The sequence below is a fragment of a genome, unplaced genomic scaffold (assembly GCF_019419815.1).
Source record: "Pyrus x bretschneideri cultivar Hongxiangsu unplaced genomic scaffold, Pyrus_bretschneideri_v1 Contig23, whole genome shotgun sequence".
Taxonomy (NCBI): Eukaryota; Viridiplantae; Streptophyta; class Magnoliopsida; order Rosales; family Rosaceae; genus Pyrus; species Pyrus x bretschneideri.
This window is the reverse complement of record NW_025999535.1, coordinates 38941-57187: the sequence shown is the minus strand read 5'-3', so window position 1 is coordinate 57187 and position 18247 is coordinate 38941. Positions and strand designations below refer to the sequence as shown.

At 41.3% G+C, this 18247-nt stretch overlaps 4 protein-coding genes across 8 annotated transcripts; 1 reads left to right on the top strand and 3 right to left on the bottom strand.

Annotated features, from left to right (window-relative positions):
• Nucleotides 1-18: 18 nt before the first annotated feature.
• Nucleotides 19-5442, bottom strand: LOC103967160 (BRCT domain-containing protein At4g02110). 5 transcript variants are annotated; one of them, XM_048585429.1, is made up of 11 exons: nucleotides 5098-5442; nucleotides 4881-4970; nucleotides 4634-4738; nucleotides 4286-4387; nucleotides 4093-4177; nucleotides 3930-3999; nucleotides 3735-3779; nucleotides 3478-3649; nucleotides 1307-3375; nucleotides 982-1198; nucleotides 19-777 (listed from the first exon to the last, which is right to left on the bottom strand). In XM_048585429.1, exons 1-11 carry the CDS (start codon nucleotides 5179-5181, stop codon nucleotides 202-204), a joined length of 3615 nt encoding a protein of 1204 aa, XP_048441386.1. In that variant the 5' UTR covers nucleotides 5182-5442; the 3' UTR covers nucleotides 19-201. The 5 variants fall into 5 exon arrangements, with proteins under 5 accessions (XP_048441386.1, XP_009378697.2, XP_048441385.1 ...); XM_009380422.3 differs by having other exon boundaries at nucleotides 3487-3649; XM_048585428.1 differs by having other exon boundaries at nucleotides 1307-3649; nucleotides 5098-5241; nucleotides 5331-5441.
• Nucleotides 5443-7044: 1602 nt separating this feature from the next.
• LOC103967159 (transmembrane protein 205) lies at nucleotides 7045-8537 on the top strand. Its single transcript, XM_009380419.3, has 3 exons — nucleotides 7045-7375; nucleotides 7496-7715; nucleotides 7995-8537. Exons 1-3 carry the CDS (start codon nucleotides 7170-7172, stop codon nucleotides 8208-8210), a joined length of 642 nt encoding a protein of 213 aa, XP_009378694.2. The 5' UTR covers nucleotides 7045-7169; the 3' UTR covers nucleotides 8211-8537.
• Nucleotides 8538-8826: 289 nt separating this feature from the next.
• LOC103967158 (phospholipase A1 PLIP2, chloroplastic) lies at nucleotides 8827-12818 on the bottom strand. The gene is made up of 5 exons (XM_009380417.3): nucleotides 11790-12818; nucleotides 10684-11196; nucleotides 10368-10427; nucleotides 9852-10268; nucleotides 8827-9727 (listed from the first exon to the last, which is right to left on the bottom strand). Exons 1-5 carry the CDS (start codon nucleotides 12471-12473, stop codon nucleotides 9146-9148), a joined length of 2256 nt encoding a protein of 751 aa, XP_009378692.2. The 5' UTR covers nucleotides 12474-12818; the 3' UTR covers nucleotides 8827-9145.
• Nucleotides 12819-14535: 1717 nt separating this feature from the next.
• Nucleotides 14536-17788, bottom strand: LOC103967157 (dnaJ protein ERDJ3B). Its single transcript, XM_009380416.3, has 9 exons — nucleotides 17400-17788; nucleotides 17156-17294; nucleotides 16513-16627; nucleotides 16042-16158; nucleotides 15813-15899; nucleotides 15409-15468; nucleotides 15242-15319; nucleotides 15036-15107; nucleotides 14536-14886 (listed from the first exon to the last, which is right to left on the bottom strand). Exons 1-9 carry the CDS (start codon nucleotides 17629-17631, stop codon nucleotides 14728-14730), a joined length of 1059 nt encoding a protein of 352 aa, XP_009378691.2. The 5' UTR covers nucleotides 17632-17788; the 3' UTR covers nucleotides 14536-14727.
• Nucleotides 17789-18247: the final 459 nt, after the last annotated feature.

The window sequence follows — 18247 nt, the reverse complement described above, 5'->3', positions numbered from 1 at the left end:
CAAGGTATCTACGCTAGCTACGCCCGATCATGAATCATTCATTAGAATAAGTTTCTAGTTCTACTACTAACTCCACAACTTCGTCTACAAAAATCAATTATACGAAAAAAAAAAAAAAAAAAACATAAGTCAAAATAAAAATAGCTCCCTCCAAGATTGGTCAAACAAACAAACGAGCAAAAATAAAAAAAAAAAGAAAATTCATTTGCTGCTCCTATCCTTTTTCCTTTTCTTGGACGACTTGGTGCTGTTTTTGCTCCAACTACAGTTTGGACAAAACCAGTCATCCTCCGGAACACTTTCAAGCGGTGGATTGCAGCACTCGATATGAGTACCAATTCCACACCCAACGCTCCCACTTTCGTTGCCACATATCAGCATCACCTCCCCTCTCTCCCCAGACCCACACAGCACGCAAGGTATGTCGCTATCACCACCACAACTAGCATCATCACCATCCCCACCTGTAAACGCTCCCTCCACCACCTCTTCCGCTCTACTCTGCACTCTCTCAAAAGACTTTTCCGCCGACGCATTGGTGTTGTATAACACGTGTCTGTCGAGCGGGTACCCAGGTTTGCACACGTACTCAACCAAGTAATCGGCCACTACGCAGGGTATCTCATGCTTCAACAACTCTTGTACCCACATATCGGCACGCGGCATGCCTGGGCTGACAATGGCATAGTCAACCCCCGACTTAAGGAAGCGGGTATAAGGAGGAGAAGTCGCCAATATTGTTCCGTCACCAGCCTTCATGACACGCTTCAGAGTATCCTGTTTGAAGACAACGAGTGCACATTCTGGTTAACTCTCCAGTTAGCCTTCAATCGATTCCGAGGCATAATACCCCCCATCAGTATGAAAAAGGAATTTGACTAATTGGGAAAGATATCTAATGTTCTTTAGTAAAAGATAAGGCACAATTTGGATCAGAACAATGTAAAAACAGTGAAATTAAACTTGGAAAATATAGCATACCAAAGGTGGTGCAATACATTCGCCATATATGATAACGCGCATTCCATGGAAAGCACCATGGCCTGTTCTCTCTCTCAAGAGCCGCCACTTCCTTGGGGCCTCCAAATTGATTGTACCATCTTCACTAAGACCATTCTTGTACCATTCAAAAGGTTCTTCTTCCAAAAACCTTCCTTCCTTATCACTAGCTTCCAGATAATCACTCTTAAGAATCCACCTGCACTCAACGTAGAATACATTAAAGCATCCATTTGAACTGGAAATTTCAATTTGCTAATCCCAAACATCCTAGGAGAAAGGCACACTAAGGGGATAACATACATACCTTCCAGACGCTGCAGCTGCGAAAAATTTCTCTGTCCTGCCAACTCGATCTGGAGAGATGAAGTGCGTTGCCTGGTAAGACCAGTGATGAGAATCCCGGCAACACCTTCCTTTCAAACGCTTGATAACTTTTTGAAACTCCTTTCTTTGAAATCGGTGCCCACTCAGAATGAACCTAACAGGTTCAATTTTAACTTTGCTTGAAGCCTTCCCTTCGGGTATTGAAGGATTGTCACTTCTCTCCGCAGATGTTTGAATTATCTTCAACGGAGTTATACCAGATTTAGCTGTTGATTTTTCTGCCTGCTGTTCGGCCTTGCTTACAGTTTGATCTCCACCAACAATTGGCTTGTTCTCCTTCATTTTGGCAGAGTTCTCTAACTTATTTTGGGGCGCACCGCGGCACTTAGATTTGCCCACTAGACCTGCAAGTCTTTTTTCTTTTTCCTTCTCTGTCACCCTAGTGTTATCATTCCGAGTATTTTCCTCAGATGCTACTTTTTCAGGTTTCATAACATCCGTGACAGGATGAACAGTTTTCAGCTTGGTTTTACCCAAAGCATGCTTTTTCCCTTGGTTCTTCTTTCCCTCGACAGCGTCTCCGTCTGCGGCTGGCTCAACCAGCAGAGAAATGTTGTTAGAAACTGACTTTTCTCGTTCGTTTCCTTCTGTACCCAATGAGGCCATTGCATCACGGGGAGTACAGGCATCAGAATGATCCTGTAGGTGCTGCTCCTGTTCTGACTTCTCACCACATTTACTTGTTGCTTGGACCACTATACCCTTAGCTTCGTGAACTACATTCTCTAATTTATGTTCACTTTCTTCCTCTGGAGCCTGAGTTTCATCATCCACAGATTCAATGTTTTTCTCAGCAACATCTGCAGACATGTCAACATCTTTTCCATCCACCTCGTATGGGGCCTCAACATTAATATCTGGACAAAGCACATCAAGCTTTGTGGGATCAGGGGATTTCTGATGATCCCCTGCATTATAAAGAACTGCCGTATCATTTAAGGAGGCATCTTTATATAAGTGCACAGACCCCTTTTGGTTAGCTGAAACTAACCTAGGCCTAGAACCCAGAGTCTTCTTGGACTTCACCTTCTGCTTAAGATGTTTTGTTACCAAGTCATTATTTCCCTCTTTAAGCATGTTCAGATTAGCAGGGTCGTTGGAACTGTTATTCACTGACTTTTTGTTACTTGCAGATGAACCTTCAACATCTTGTGGCTGATTTTGCAGTTCCACTGCTTTGCTGACTGCAGCTGTAGACTTTTCCTCAGCACAATCTACAATACCAGGCTTGTTGGATAAGCTAGAGTTTCTTAATCTTCGAAGAGTGGTTAGAGGTGATTTCATGTTTGCATTTTCATCTTTCCCCATGTTTGAGATCACGGTGGCAGAGAAGGGGAGATCAGATGCCAATGGCTTCTGAATTAAATTAGATAATTTGGCTGGTGAAACACCAGCCGTTGAGTTTCCTGCAGCATTCAAATTGCCAGTCTTATCCAGAGAGTGGTCATCATTTGTGACAATATAATGGCTAGTAGTCCTGCATGAACCATCAATCAAAGATGTAGGCTTTACTTTTGGAGATTTATTACTTGGTGAAGGACTATGCATACTGCCTAATTTTGCACCTGGACTCGTCTTCTGTGATTTGGAGCTAGCATAAGAGAGATCCATCACCCTTTTCCGAGGCAATATACCACTTGACTCTTCTCCATTCTGTAAATGAATTCCTTTTAAAGGGACTTCAACACAATTGGGGTCAAATTTGTCATTTGCTTGATCTTTCAAAGTGGCACTTGATTTGCAAATAGGTACTTTAGAAGACACACTACCACCACTTGATTTATCACCCGTGTATAGTGGAACTGTTGGCATCCATAAGGTTTGCCTTGAGTAGCTTATTTTCCCAGCAGAGTGCGAAGCCCTTCCAGCAGAACCACAATTAGATATGAAATCATCTCTCACCTTAGGGTCAGGGGTTCGGTGATGTTGATCATTTAGGTCACAGCCACTAGCATCCCTCAACTCGCATGCATCCTGACAGCTTAATCCCTTGGAAACATAAGAATTAGAAAAGCTTGAGGTTTGATCCAATTTATTCTCATTCTGAGGAATTGATAAGTTGCCAATGGCATTATCAAAAATCAAGGGAACCTTAGGCACCTCTCCTTCTGATTTAGGCAATCTAGACGTTGCTGGTGAGCCAGCTTTTATATTGTGAGGACTTTTATACATGCTTCTCACCCCAGATTGCTTCCCAAATGTGTTTTCAGCCTCATCTTCTGAATCTCTAGCCTCAGCCTCCATCATCTCCAGTTCATAGCCACTGTTGAGAATGTGAGAGATCAGCATATAAATGTGCAGGTCTACGGAGAAAAAATTGTTCAAAAATTCACACACAACCAACTCACCTAATGTTGTAATTATCTTCTGGAAGAAGTTGCCAATCCCTTAAGCTGAAGCATGTAAAAAGGAGCTTAGATGGAAACAAATAAAGAATTCATAGTGGTGGAAAATCTCTTTTCTTTGGTTGAAACAATCTGAATAGATGCCAAATGATATCAGAATTTTTAAAACATAAGAGAGTGAACAAAACATGAACTTACCAATCTTCCAACCAACGATGGTTGACAAGCTTCATCTTTGGGATTTTCTTGGCAAGTTCGTACTTCTCCCCTAATGATATAAAAACCATATGTATCATAACTTTCGTTATAAAAGTACAGAGTTAAAGAAGAATGCATAACAGAGAATAGATAAAATGTGTACCCTCAAATTTGTAGCATACGAGATGAGTGACTTTGTTTGCCACCAAGGGCTTAGAAAACCGAGCACCCATTAACCCAACCATTGTCTGATAAAGAAAAAAGAAACAAATCATGAAACAGGCACTCATGAAACAAATCTCCAGTCTCCAGCAGGGCCTATATCTGAAGCATTGCAAAAAAGTAGAAATGCGTACCATAATGTCATCTCTATCTTGTCGTTGATATCCAGTCAAGCATACAATTAGTCTCTTGGCATCCGGAATACCATTCAAATCTCTAAGAGGTCTGTATATAATCTGTGCAAAAGGCTACTATTAATAAGGAACAGTATTTGCAGGCTCATAGGTGCTTTAAACTATGGCAGCTAGAGTTTGCATTTTCAATAAACGTGGTTCGTTTATCATGTATTAATTAAATGAATAAATGGCAAACTTCACTGGGAATGAGGACACGTTTAAGAAGCCAGATCCCAAAACAAAAGAAAGGATCAAAACTGGAAAATGATAAGAGAAGTAAGATTGAGAGGGGGGAAAAAAACTCACCGAAGTGGGATCAATGGGGAGTCCGACATCAAAACTATGATGAACCCATAAAGCGGTGACAAGAGTCTTGGCGTCATTTCGAGCAGCAACACATACGGGATCATCCTACACAATGTACAAAAATGCAAATAATACCATTCTACTTCAATAATTCTACGATAATCACAGAAAAGAAGACATAGCATGAACTTATTGAAGCGTCAAAATTGAACCTTGGAGAAGCAATTAGAAGAAAAAAGCGACTTACATACACAATTTTATCCACAATGACGTGGGTGCAATTGGGGGAATAGTGGGCAACATCCTCTCCGCCGCAATCTACAAGCTTAGATCGAACCTGCGCGATTCATCAATAAACACAAAACTAAGCAAGGCTACCACATCATAGTATCATACACATGGAAATTTCAGATACTTGTAATTCCCAAGACTGTAAGAGACAAAGGGAAGGGAGGAAGGAGGACCTGGTCCTCGTCAAAGGGATCGAATCCCAAAAGAAGGAAACGGACGCCTATAAACGTCTTGGCCGGTGAACTTCCCTCCGTCATTGAAATTTGAATCCTTTCAACTCTCTAGCTCTTTCTGGGCCTCTCTCAGCAGTTAAATACCTAAACCCAACACAAGATTCATCCAGAAATAAAAGCTAAAGAGAAAAAGGAAGAAGGTGCGATTCAAGGGGTGAGGGTGTAAAACTAACAGATAGTGCTCCGCCTCCGCGGCTTCTGCAATCTCATCTCATCCGGTTGCTGAATGCCTAAAACTTGTGGAGGAAGACTGAGAGGCCGACTCACTGTTTGGGGGAAAAAATGACAATTATTAATAATTATTGTTTTTTATAATTGGTAAAAGGGAGGGAATTTTGTTTCATTTTTTGATTTTGGGTGCAGTGGCGGGAGGTCTAAATGGTGCGAGTGCGCCACGTGGAACAGTGGCACCACATATCTTGAACGCGCGTCGCCCATAAGAGCTACTCCACCGTGTGGAGTAGCCCGATGGACCGGCTCCAGAACAAGGGGCAATAGCCTCAGCAATTATGTCCAGCCCATGCGGGCGATTGCGCATGAAAGGATCTAATGACAGGCTGACGTTAGGATCACGTCAACTATAATATAAAATTAATAAAAAATTTTAAAAAATATAAAACCCAGCAGGCTTCGAACTCAACGACTCTCGCCGGAGGTCATCGCCGAGGCTGATGATACACCCATAGACAAATTGCAGAGACTAAACCCAAGGGTTTCAACTCGAAACACATAAAAAACCAATGAATAACTCAAGCAATTGAAGTAGGGCAATAACCTCACATGGGTTTGAGCAATGGAAACTTGAAGCTCTTGGCTTCAATGGTGTATCACCCAAATGGTGCTCTGATGATGCATGCAAGGATATTTTCGAGTTTCTCTCATCCAGGGGATTGAGATTTTAGAGTTTGTTAGTTTGATTTACTTTGGTTTCGAAGAAGAGGAAGGATGAGAGCTCTCGGAGCTGTAGAAAGAGAATGAGAGGGTCGAGAGATTAAAGAGAAATAGGGGTTTCAGAAATGAGGGGAAATGTTTGCGTCGGTAGAGAGAGAAAGAGAAAGAGAGATAGAGAAAGAGAAGGCTAGGTGAGGGGACTGGTCAAAGTAAAATAAATTCCACAAGTAATTATTTTGTATTATTTTATAAAATAAAAAATACTAATATTTTATTACCTATTGTCATGGCTATTCAGTATAAAGATGGAGATGCAAAAGGTAATTACTATTCATTAAGACAGTTACTGTTCATTGAAGGCTATTCAACAGTGATTTGCCTTAGGGGGCCTTTGCAACGGTGAAGTTGCTCTAAGAGTGTCTCTAGCTGACTGGTTAGAAGAAATTTTTTTACTAGTGTAACGAAAAATGTAGTGTCACCCAGTATTACGGTATGCTAGTATTCCTTCTTATTTGTAGGTGAGAGTTTTAGATTCGAATTTCGTGAGTGGCAAATTCGATACTAAATTAGGTTACCCATTATGTGACTAGCCAAACTCCCTTTTTTCTTAGTCATATCATTGCACTAAAAAAAAAAAAAAATGTAGCGAAAAATAAAAAACAGCAAATCTACTCACTGTATGGCTCGGTAAATAAGCGAAATAAACAATTACTCGCTAGATTTAACAAAAAGAAAAGAGAAATGACACGCTTGTTATAATTTAAATATTGTATTTGTAAAGTAGGCTTCCAATTAGCTTGTAATACTTTTATACACTAGTCTTTAGCTATAAATTAACAAATTTACATATTGTTGCTGGAGGAGTTCCAAACCTCCCGGAGACTAGAGTCGTTAACATACATAAAATGGGCCTCTGGCTATACGCTTAGCTTTAGGTGAATCACCAACTTTTCGATCAGATCAGATTGGTGAATCCAACGGTCAGGAATAAAACTAGAAAGAAGCAAAGCAACTACCATTCGCCATTTCCAGTCGCAAGAGGAAAACAAGATAGTGAGAGAAAGAAAGTAGGTAAAGCTTCAAGCTTCAAGCTTCATTCCTTCAATCGCTTGCGAATTGCGATGGCTTGGTTGACTCGATTTGTGGCAGCCGTGGCTTTCTTGGCCATCGGAGTGATATTCTCCCCGGAGACCTTTGGGTCGAAATCGGACGGTCTGAAATCGCCCACCCTCTCCACCTACCTAAAGCTGGCACATCTGCTCTGTTTCTCCACCGCTTTCGGCGCCGCTCTATGGGTCACCTTCATAGGCGGCATCATCATGTTCAAGTATTCATTTTTTATCTTCTCTTGAATTTCCATTTTTGTTGGTAATTTTGTATTTTGTTCAACGGAGAAGAATAACAAAAATTGGTTGATTGGTTGATTGATTGATGAATTGGAAAATAGGAATCTTCCGCGGCATCAGTTCGGGAATCTTCAGAGCAAGATGTTTCCGGCGTACTTCACGATGGTGGGGATATGCCTTGCAGTATCAGCTGGGTCGTTTGGGTATTTACATCCGTGGAGCTCTTCCTCTGTTGCCGACAAGTACCAGCTCGGCTTTTTGCTCTCTTCCTTATCTTTCAATCTCACCAATCTCTTCGTCTTCACTCCCATGACCATCGAGGTAATTGCTAGTTGCTAATTGCTGTACATTTCATTTCATAACTTGGAAATTCAGTTTAGTGCTTGTTTACTGACTTGCAATACTGTCTGTCTGTCTGTCTGTCTGCGGATTAGGTAGATAAAATGTATCCCAACTCCGTCTGTGTGTTTATTTGGTTAAGTAGCTATCACTCACAGCGAAGTTCGTTTATTTGGACCATAACATGAGCATGTCATCACTGTCTATCATGGTGCTGCGTAACTCAAATGTAATTGTGGTTGTGGTGGCTGACGGGTGCAGATGATGAAGCAAAGGCATAAGGTGGAGAGGGAGCAGAACATTGGGGAAGAAGTTGGATGGTCAAAGAATGTGCAAGTTGCAAAGGTAAACCCAAAACTGGCAGCCATGAATAAGAAGTTTGGTATGATTCACGGACTATCATCTCTTGCCAACATCTTCGCATTTGGCAGCCTTGCTATGCACTCGTGGTACTTGGCTGGTAAGCTTGATCTCTAAGAAAATAAAACCCCAACTTCCCCTTTTCTATGGGGGCTTTCTTCTCGTTCTCGGTTTCAAAAAACAACACACTTATGACTCTGAATGAATTGAATTGACTCAAAAGTTCTATATGTACGAGGAATGCAATGTTGGAAGCATTGTGCTGTTGTGCCGTTGACCATCGGAGACGTGAGTTTCTATTCAAGATGATATATACTTGCTTCTTGTTTTGGTAGGCAATTGTTGAGTCCATTCCACTCATTCAAAGACATTATATGGCTATCGAAAATTTGTTCTTGCCACCAATAGCATCTTTTAGTGACGAATAAAAATGGCTTTGTAATATTTCGTTAATGCGCATTCAAATTATCTTGCCAAGAGTCAAGTTTCACGTGAATTGTGAGCTATAACTCGCGACTTTTGGCCAGTTTTGCAAATATCCTCCTAAAACATCATAAATTGATTTAATCAGTTTTGTCTTGCTGTCATAAAACTAAATTTGGTGCCCTAAGTTGAATGATGATGATCATGTCTATGCCATATTAAACCCTATTACTCATGCTACTTTACGGTTGCACGCTGAGAAAATTTAAACGTTACAGAATCCCTCTGCCTCTCCCTCTGCCTCTGCCTCTTGCCAGTAAAATTTTCTTTGTATGTGTATCCATTGCTAATTTATATTATCTTGTTTACACAACAATAAGAGTATCCATCCAGCTTCACGTTTATCATCTCTCTTGAGAAATGTGAATGAAACAAAAAACACCCCCACCCACCCTGCTCACCCTGGACCCGGATTTTGCTTACTATTACGAATAAGCAAACAAATTGAATAAAGAATCATCTATCGTTCTGCCACCCAACCACAACCACAACCACCGCCCATGTGCACAAGTAATATTCCCGTCCACAAGCATGTAACATGAATCGCCCGCCTACCTCATGCCGGTTAGTCACCGGAAACCGATGATGCTGTATGCCCCCAATACTAACAATCGCGCTGGTACCAAAAGCACCACAAACAAATGCATGTGCCGCGATGCAACAAGTCTACTGAGCCGTTTCAACGACTCTCTCCCCGTCTGTAATACGCCAGAAAAGTTTAATTGCTCTTTTCCCAGGTTGATTGAGGCAATTGTCCTTCCCACAATCACACCTCCTGCATGCATGCTCCGGGGTGCTATCAAGGGCCACCACACCTTGCGGCGCTGCTGTCTCCTAGACTTCCTAATCTGGTTAAGCTCTTGCCGAATTACCCCACGAACAGATTTTAAGTAAGAATTCACATCATGATCTCTTTGAATGGTTCCTTCTGAACCATATGCAGACCGATCACTTAGGATCTCGAGTGGGTGTGGTGAGTTTAGGAATACCAACTGTGCAGCGAGGAGCTGCCTCTCTGCATCACTGCCATCAGACAGCGGACAGCTTAGAAGATATAGACCGCTGCCTGATGGAAGAAGATGATGATTTGGGGAGAATTTCTCATCTGGTTGAAGAATCAGGAGCTCCCCCATTGGAGAATACAGTAGCTTCTGTTTTGAGGAAAGACAAAACAGATCAGATACAGAAATCAAAATCAGGGGAACAATGAAATGGATAAATCCAATGTTCTTCTGTTCTCCTACTACGATCTTTCTAAGACAGTACCAGTCTTACCTGGTTATTGAGACAGGGATGATTCCGAAAGTTCCCATTCAAAGCCTTGAGAAGCTCTGCCACATGATTTGGGTAATTGCAAGAGAAGGCACGGGGTACAATGTCTCTGTGCAACGTAATAGACTGAACATGATTTCGTGGTAATCCAAGCTTGCGAAGCAATTGGTCACCTCCACACATAATGGATGGTGCACCAAAAGTAATAACAGGAAGCAGTGAAGAAACTGGCACTTCTAACCGTATAAGCAACATGAGATTTATTAGTAGTGCCAAGCTTCCCCCTAAAGAATGCCCAGTAAAACGAAAGGTTGCACGGTCACCACAAGATTTGAGGTGGGCATGGACTTCAGGCAGCATCTGTTCGTAAATCCCTTTCGCAGCCTCGTATATGCCTCTATGCACAAGCACATCCAGTCCCTAGGAAAAAGAAGATTATTCAATAAGTAATTACTTCTCATACAAACAAGGTCAATACTATTACTAGGAAAACTAAAGAAATTATGGAAAGGGATTAACCTCAAACTGAATGGGCTCAAAAAGTAGATTTGCTTGCCAGGATGCTAGGGAGTCAGACCCCTGCAAATCATATAGATTTGAAGTCAAATATAGGAAAGAAGATACCAAATATTAAGAAAACAAAATGAGCTGATAAGTAAATCATAAAACTGGGGAAAGTTCCCTGAAACAGATGTATAAAACCACAATATGTTCCCCCCTTTTTAACCGTTAATAGAAAGAAAATTATTCGAAGTGCCCCAACATGCTCGGCCCTTGAGGGATGCATAAATATTGTACAGTGCATAAGGGAGGGCCTTTTGATTGGTTTTCTTACCTGAATGACAAAGAATCTGGTGCTGCTTTGATCATCATCGCATACGAACCATTCACAAGGTGATGAAAGTGTTGAATTTAAGTCATCTGCAACAGCCTGCTTTACTTCTTCCTTTGCAGCAACGACGGCTGTAACTGAGTCGGTGGTTGCCATTAAAGAAGCCACTTCTGAGTTCATCCTATTAACAGCTTCGCTTCTTTCACTGCCTTCTTCAGTGAGATCTTTATCTGCCTCAGTCTCTGAGGATTTGAATGGAAGTATGCTCCTTGTTTGAGAACGCAGATAAGAAGCTGCAGAAGCAGCAATTTGATAAGCAGCAACTGGACTTATTTGATATCCATTGTTCTTTTGCTCCTTTATTTCCCCATCTTCTTCCCTGTCTTCCTTAAGGTTTTTTTCAGTTTCTTGAATTTCAGCTGACACCTGGTCCTCCTCAGTTTTAGCAGCCAATTCCTTCTTCTCTACGGACGAAGTAACAAAACGCAAACCATAACTTCTTAGGAGATTTCCTGTCTGAATTTGAAATAAATCAAGTAAGTTCTTATGCATGTAGCCTGTATATGGGAATTGGATTGGTTGACGGAAATGAGATACATGAGATAGTTTATCAACCCAAGAAAATACGAGAGTCCAAAGTGATTCCCTAACATAGAGTAAGATGTAATTATAGCATCCGATACATATCATATCATGATTCATGACCCTCAAGTGATTAAGGATCCAGTAGCGTCATCAAACGAGTAAATAATGCAAACTGCCCGGAACCATAAACAACAGAACGAACATGAGATTTGAGTGATGCCATTTTAATTACACGATTAAGCATCAATGCACCATGCCTTGATGAAAAGAAGGTTGATGTATAAACTTGACCTTAGTACAGAAAAGTTCCTAACCGAGGTAGGCAACTAATATCTATTAAATCACATTCCTATCAAATGCAGAATTCGCTACCTCAGAAACACCTCAAACGAATACAAAAACACAAACAACAAGAACAGATTTTCAAATCTCAAAAGGCCAAAATTGCTGGATTCTCATGGGAAAGCAAAACATAATTTTCCCACGCATATTGGGAATAGGAATGATGAATGATGTGTGCGTACCTGGATTTTAGGAATGGAATAAGCTAAGTTCCCCAAGTACGACATTTGAGCATACAACCTCGCCTCCGCCAACGAAACCTTCCTAAGCAACCGACTAAACGTATCTTTATCAAACTCGGCCTCCTCTGAAACACTACAACAATCATTTTCGTCATCGTCTTCCTCCGAGTTGGCCTTCCCATTTCTGTCATCATCATCCACCACGGTTTTTCCATCTTCCCTTGGCAGCTCTGCAACGCCGCCACCCTTGTCCCCCTGCTGTTCCTCTCTCCTGGGTAGAGAGAGAGACCTCACGTGCAAAATCTTCAAAACCCAGTTCCCACTTTGACCGGCCGACGCCCTGGTCGCACTCTGGCGCTCCTCCTCCGCCTCCTCTTCCTCCTTAGAGGGTAAGGGGACGGCTTCGTAGGGAGCCATCCCATTGTAGGCAGGTCCACCTCCTCTTGCTGCTCCAGGCCATAAGAATTTCAGAGGGTGCTTTAACGAGAATCTGGAAAACGGCGTCGTCCTTTTCTGAACCAAAGCTGCTGTGGACTTGTCAATCCCAGATGCAGAGGAGCGGCCAATGGCGCTCACCTGAGATGGAGATGGGCTCGTACGGATATCGAGGGCTGCAGCCGCTGAGATGGTGGAAGATATGCCGTGTATCCCTGGCGCAGTTGTTTTCAGACAAAGGCCATCCATTTATGACTAGTCTCCCTGCTTCCTTCTCTTCCTTTCCTCTTCTTTTTGGGTATATAGAGAACAAATATGATTATGGGGATTTTGGTTTGATTTCGCAAAACACGTAAACAAATAAAAAAAACCTAAAAGGCGTTAACCTACAATTTACAAATAAGTAAAGTATTTGTATTTAAATTTGGGTGAATCGTCTGTGTTTCTTTCTTGCACGAAGCTGCAGAAGATGGAATTGAGAGAGAGAGAGACAGAGAGAGAAAGGGGCCTTTTAAGGAGAGAGAAAAAGAGAGAAAGAAGACGAAGAAGACGACGAAGACGAAAGGAAACAAAGGAAAGAAAGAGAAAGGGAAGGGGGTTTGTATGTAATTTTGGTAGTTTTGTAAAACCCGCAACCGCCCACCAACTTTACAAATCATGCTCATTTTCAACCTTCTCGCAACTGTATATTTAATATTATTATTTTTTTAAATAAACGATATTCTATATGAATGCACCCGGCACAAATTGAACTCAAATCTCTTTAGAGTAGTGAGCAAAATTAGAGATTGTATAGAAATAGAAAGGTTTGGAAAGATGATAATGTAATGATTCAGTAATGCATTGGCCTATCTTAAGTTGGTGGACCGCGGAGGCCTAGTCTAAACTAACAAGTGCTAATTTGATTATGATTAGACAAGTAATGATTATGTATTAGGGAATATACAAGTAATAGTATTATATTAGGAGTCCAAGACCACCAGCATCATCGGGATGTGTCATGTTTGAGTATCACATGGGTGGGGTGGGGTGACCTGGCAAAATCATGGAAGCAACAAGAAGAAAGAAGAAGAAGGTAATCTGAATATCATCTTATACGAAAGTGCGTGGTCGGGTCGGGTAGGCCCCTTCCTTCTATCTCCTTTTGATCGAGTCTCTGTCCATCGTTGGTCTCTCTAACATCTGTGTGTTATTAACACCAAGCAATTTCATATGCAACAATGAAATCGTGAGTTACAAGTGATTTTCTCTTTCCTTTCCCTTTTTTGAAAAAGATTGAGAAACATACATGTAGCTAAATTTTAAAATGGAACGGAAAAATCTATAAATTCTAAAATTCAATACAAACTACGGATCATATGAGTGACGTGTCTTAAAAAATGCTCTATCTTTCTTTCTTTGTTTCGCTACACATCAAAGTAGGAAGGGAACAAAACAAAAGTGGATTGTATGAATGGAATACATATCCCGTACGTACCCTCTCTCACACAGACACAGACGCAGACTCTCCAAGCTCTCATGCCATTGCTTCTCCTACATTTAACACGTGTCCATGACACCCACATCATGTCCTGTCCCTCTCTCAATACTTTGATTCATGAAACTATTTTTCTAATTCGTAATAAAGGTGAGGATATTCAACAACGTGGTGATTAATACTTGTGTATATGGCTTGTTAAGCTAAGAAAAAGGGTGGAGCTAGATTTTAGGCAAAGCCAATTTATTAGCCCAGAAAAAAGGGTGAATAGAGCTTTCCCTCCTTAATGTATGTTGGGCACTAGGCAAGCACACCTAATTCTGATTCGTGACGTCCCTTTAAAGTTTAAATTGCATTACTACTGGTCTGGCTCTCAAAAGTTTCGAGGTTTTGTTATTTTCCTTGTTGGGTTTTAGTAGTAATTCAACAAGTTGTGTTAGAAAGTTGGCAGACTTTTAAAATCGCACAACACAAGCATCAAAGAGTTTGCTTCCTTTCCTTTGTCGGTGGGAAATTCAAATTGGGATGGCAATTTGGAAAAGTCAGCAGCCTACAAGTAGTAGCGAGTTGAGTCTTGACTCATGAGTGGGTGGAATAAGGAAGGTAGCTCATCTGCTCCCATTCATTCTGGTCAAAATTGGGCGCCACCTTCGCCATCTCCAACTTCCAACCAAAACTTCACCCAAATCCATATCTAACAACAATTGGATGCCAGGCCCAATTCATGATCCAGTTTAAGAGCTCTCTCTCTCTCTCTCTCTCTCTCTCCCTCCCTCCGGCTATGGCTATGATTTTGAATGAACAGCGCTTTACCGGCAGACCACACAAATGATATAACTACAACAACAAATAATCTTTTTATCATAAAATGTTTTACTCTGTTAGCTAAACTCAGGAGGAGAGGAGGGGCTCGGGGCTCAAACAAGAACTCAGGGCCTTCTTAACGTCTCTCGAGATGTTACAATTGGAACACATTTTAAACTAACAAAACAAAAACAAAATTATATATCCTCTATACCTACCTACTTAGCCCAGAACCGCCTTGATCCTTGTCTTCTGATCATCTGTTAGTGAGTTCGGGAATAGAACCTCAAATGTTACATACAAATCTCCTTTCTTGTTGCTGAAATGTAGAGGCATCCCTTCCCCTTTGAATTTCCTCACTTCCTTGGGCCTTGTAATTCCCTGCATCGTTATCAACGTAAACCTCAGTCTAACTTGTACTATTTTATGAATCCCTTTCCTTCCCCATGGAAATTTTAAAAGTAGCAAAGCATGACATATTCTAAAGCAATTTTCCCTATAGCTAACAAGTACATGCTATGCTGACTCACCCTTGAGCTAATGTCCACCAGATGATCATCAAGGTGCTTAACAGTCTTCTCAAAGCCAACAAGAGCTTGAACCTGTATATACATTACATTGTAAGGCCAAGAAATCAACTCCATTCTACAACCTAAAAACTTGTATGTCCAATTTTAAGGTCCTTATGCTAGCTGCAACTTATTAAACCTAACACACAAATTAATTTCGGTCATACCAGTGTGATAGTGATAGTTGTATGTAAATCGTTGCCTTCCCTTTTGAACCGGTCGTGAGCTGCTGTGCGGATACGGAACTGCAAAAAAAATGTGGACAATTATTGCCAGAACATGGCCCATGGATGTTCAATTTACTAAACCAAGTTGGCAAGGTCATAGAACTAACTTTTAGATCTCCAGGTTCTCCATCAATTATAGGCTCACCATCTTCATAGAAGACCACCTCCTGTAAAAAGACAAAATTAACCAGTTCCATAAATCTTATACACTCACGAACTAGATTTGAAACAATATCAACCAGTTCCATAAATCTTATATATAATATAAATAAAATAAAAGTTACCGCTCAGAACAAAAGCTTATATTTCAGAATATTCAGAATGATACTCTAAAATCAGGAATCAACAGGAATTAAAACACCAACATGCACTGCATATGGGGCAATACACGGAAACACTGGGAAGAGATTTTCGAATATGTGCACAAGGAAGAAGTTATCTATTGTTAACTGGCATAAGCAAATTGACAGAACTAATAAGTTTCAAAAGAAAATGAAGAATGAAATCTTACTTGCCCATCTTGCATCCCCTTCTCAATATCAACAGTGACGAAATATCCCTCCCTTTCATATTTGACATTGGGACACTGGTCACAGACCTGAAAGAGCATAACAAAGTATGTAAGAATGGTAGTAGCATAATAGCCAGTGAAACTAGTTGAAGAAAGGAACAGGGAAACAAAAAATATAGAAATGCACTCAGAAGACTTTGTTGGAAGAAACAATTGTTGAAGCATATACCTGTTCTGTCATCTGTTGGAACATCCCTGGACCGATTTGCCTGTGATAGACCTCATTTCTGCAGTTACAACGTCTCTTGCCTGGTGCTGGTTTCAGAATGTTCTTCTCCCTCCAAACCTGATAAAGAGAGTGTAAAGTCATACAGAGAGAAATGGAAAGATCCAGCAGAGCCTACAGGCTTGGAAAACTTGGTTTCTCTAGCATGTAGTAAATGTAGAAACAAGATGTCAGAACAAACACAATACATCGAAAAGCAGTGACCATATCAGAGAGAGAGAGATTAGTGATGCCATGCAATTGGCTACCACTAAAACTTCATTTTCATTATATATAGTTTTCCGTCATGGTTGATATGCACGGGTGAACAACTTCATATCTATCACAATGCATGAAGAATGCTTAATATCAGATACTGGATGACAGCCATGCATATTCTTAATTGGGAGCTAAAAAGCTATACATGTCTCTTGCCTTTAATGAGCCTCCCATATAGAGGTCTTCCAATGTTGCGTCCAATTCGACGACTACATCATCTCCCTTGATGATTCTATCTTCTTCTTCCGAAGGGCGTCCGCCACCAAAAAACCTATATGAAACAAAAAAAAGTGAGTGTAGGAAAAGTGCAACAAGTACAGCTATTTGCACCGTTGGTTTCGGCCTCACTAAATATGTGAAGTGGAGAGCAACCCCTTGCCCTATAAAAGGGTCCCCTCACCCATATCTTTGGGTTCCTTGCTTTCTCATCATTTGGCAACTCCCAGTTCTCTATATGTACAATGTAACCCACATTATAGTAAAATCTAGATATAGCTCAACATGGACTGAATTGGATAAACCACGATCAATCAGTGTTTGTGTGGTTCCACGGTCTCTATCTCATTGAATAGTTATTCGGAATCAACACCAGCTACCTTATTTTAAATAAGTACTAAACTCGCACATACTCACCCACAGTCCATAGATTAGAGACATTAAATCTCAAAATTCTAGTTCTTCAGTTTTGAATTGGTGTAGTTAGCTAACATGAACAAAACTATGATGTGAAGTGAGTAATTATATGGATTATGGAGTAATGAAACTGAAAAGTAATTCAGTAAAATCCAATGAAACATACTCGGAAAAGATGTCGTTGATGTTCATTCCCATGCCGCCGCCGCCGCCTCGGCCTCCAGTAGCGGCATGCTGTTTCAGACCCTCTTCTCCGTACCTATCGTATATGCTCCTCTTCTCGCTATCCGAAAGCACTTCGTATGCTAATCAAATCAATCAAAGTAGCCATTATTATTCTCAGCATCATTATCATTGATTATTATTAGCTCGAAAATAATTGAGATTTGAGAAGGAAGGAAGCGAAGTACCGTTGTTAATGTCGGCGAATCGTTTGTTGGCCTCTTCGTTGCCGGGGTTCTTATCAGGATGGTACTTCAAGGCGAGCTTCCGGTAAGCTCTCTTGATCTGCTCGTCGGAGGCTCCCTTGGGCACCTGCAGTATTTCATAATAGCTCTTCCCTGCGACCGCAATGACGGCGGCAACAGCAAAGCAGAGGAAGAAGAGGAAGACAAGTACAAGCTTGGTTCTCTGATGCGCCATTGCAAGGAAAGATTAGGGGTTGGATGGTGGATCTCCCCTGACCACTCAAACTCTCTCTTTCCGATTGAATTCTCGGCGGACAGCGGGTCCGAGGGTCTCCGTCCTCTTCTTCCTCCTGAGAGTCTTCCTCTCCTGGCAGCAGGAAGGCGTGGGATGGAGTTCTGGAGTTCGTTGGTCCGTTGGTTAAGTGATGTGATTTCCTTTCCGGTTTCCAACACAAAACTCTGAAACCCACTTTTTCGTCAATTCAATTTTTCTGTTTTGCGTCAAACCATTTGTATTTTGCAACGTGTTTTCCTCCAAAATTGGCCAATCACGTTGAGCGTATGGTTGTTCTACCCAATCATCGTCTGCCACGTCGGATAGGCTTTCCTTGATGCGCATTCCTGGAACCGGACTGGAGGCCGTGACGACGACGATGCTATTTATTTTGTAGATCCGATGGACACGTCGAAAATGATGTTTGGGCTCCGTATCATTTCTTCAAAATGAAATCCCAAATAATAAAGACTGGAATGTGGGCTTTCCATACATTTCTCAGATCCTGCAGGGCCAGGCACAAGGCAGGCCCCATTGCTTTTGCTCTTATATTGTCCTACAATGAATCAGGGTACTC

Coding starts and splice junctions, on each gene's coding strand:
- LOC103967158 (XM_009380417.3), bottom strand. CDS start 12,473: ATGGATGGCCTTTGTCTGAAAACAACTGCGCCAGGGATACACGGCATA. Junction 11,197..11,789: donor ATTCCATTCCTAAAATCCAG/GTACGCACACAT, acceptor TTTCAAATTCAG/ACAGGAAATCTCCTAAGAAG. Junction 10,428..10,683: donor CCAGATTCTTTGTCATTCAG/GTAAGAAAACCA, acceptor TATGATTTGCAG/GGGTCTGACTCCCTAGCATC.
- LOC103967157 (XM_009380416.3), bottom strand. CDS start 17,631: ATGGCGCATCAGAGAACCAAGCTTGTACTTGTCTTCCTCTTCTTCCTC. Junction 16,628..17,155: donor ATCAACGACATCTTTTCCGA/GTATGTTTCATT, acceptor TGTTTCATATAG/GTTTTTTGGTGGCGGACGCC. Junction 15,900..16,041: donor TCCAACAGATGACAGAACAG/GTATATGCTTCA, acceptor ATGCTCTTTCAG/GTCTGTGACCAGTGTCCCAA.
- LOC103967160 (XM_009380421.3), bottom strand. CDS start 5,181: ATGACGGAGGGAAGTTCACCGGCCAAGACGTTTATAGGCGTCCGTTTC. Junction 3,780..3,929: donor CATCGTTGGTTGGAAGATTG/GTAAGTTCATGT, acceptor TACATGCTTCAG/CTTAAGGGATTGGCAACTTC. Junction 1,199..1,306: donor GCAGCTGCAGCGTCTGGAAG/GTATGTATGTTA, acceptor CGTTGAGTGCAG/GTGGATTCTTAAGAGTGATT.
- LOC103967159 (XM_009380419.3), top strand. CDS start 7,170: ATGGCTTGGTTGACTCGATTTGTGGCAGCCGTGGCTTTCTTGGCCATC. Junction 7,376..7,495: donor GGCGGCATCATCATGTTCAA/GTATTCATTTTT, acceptor ATTGGAAAATAG/GAATCTTCCGCGGCATCAGT. Junction 7,716..7,994: donor TCACTCCCATGACCATCGAG/GTAATTGCTAGT, acceptor TGACGGGTGCAG/ATGATGAAGCAAAGGCATAA.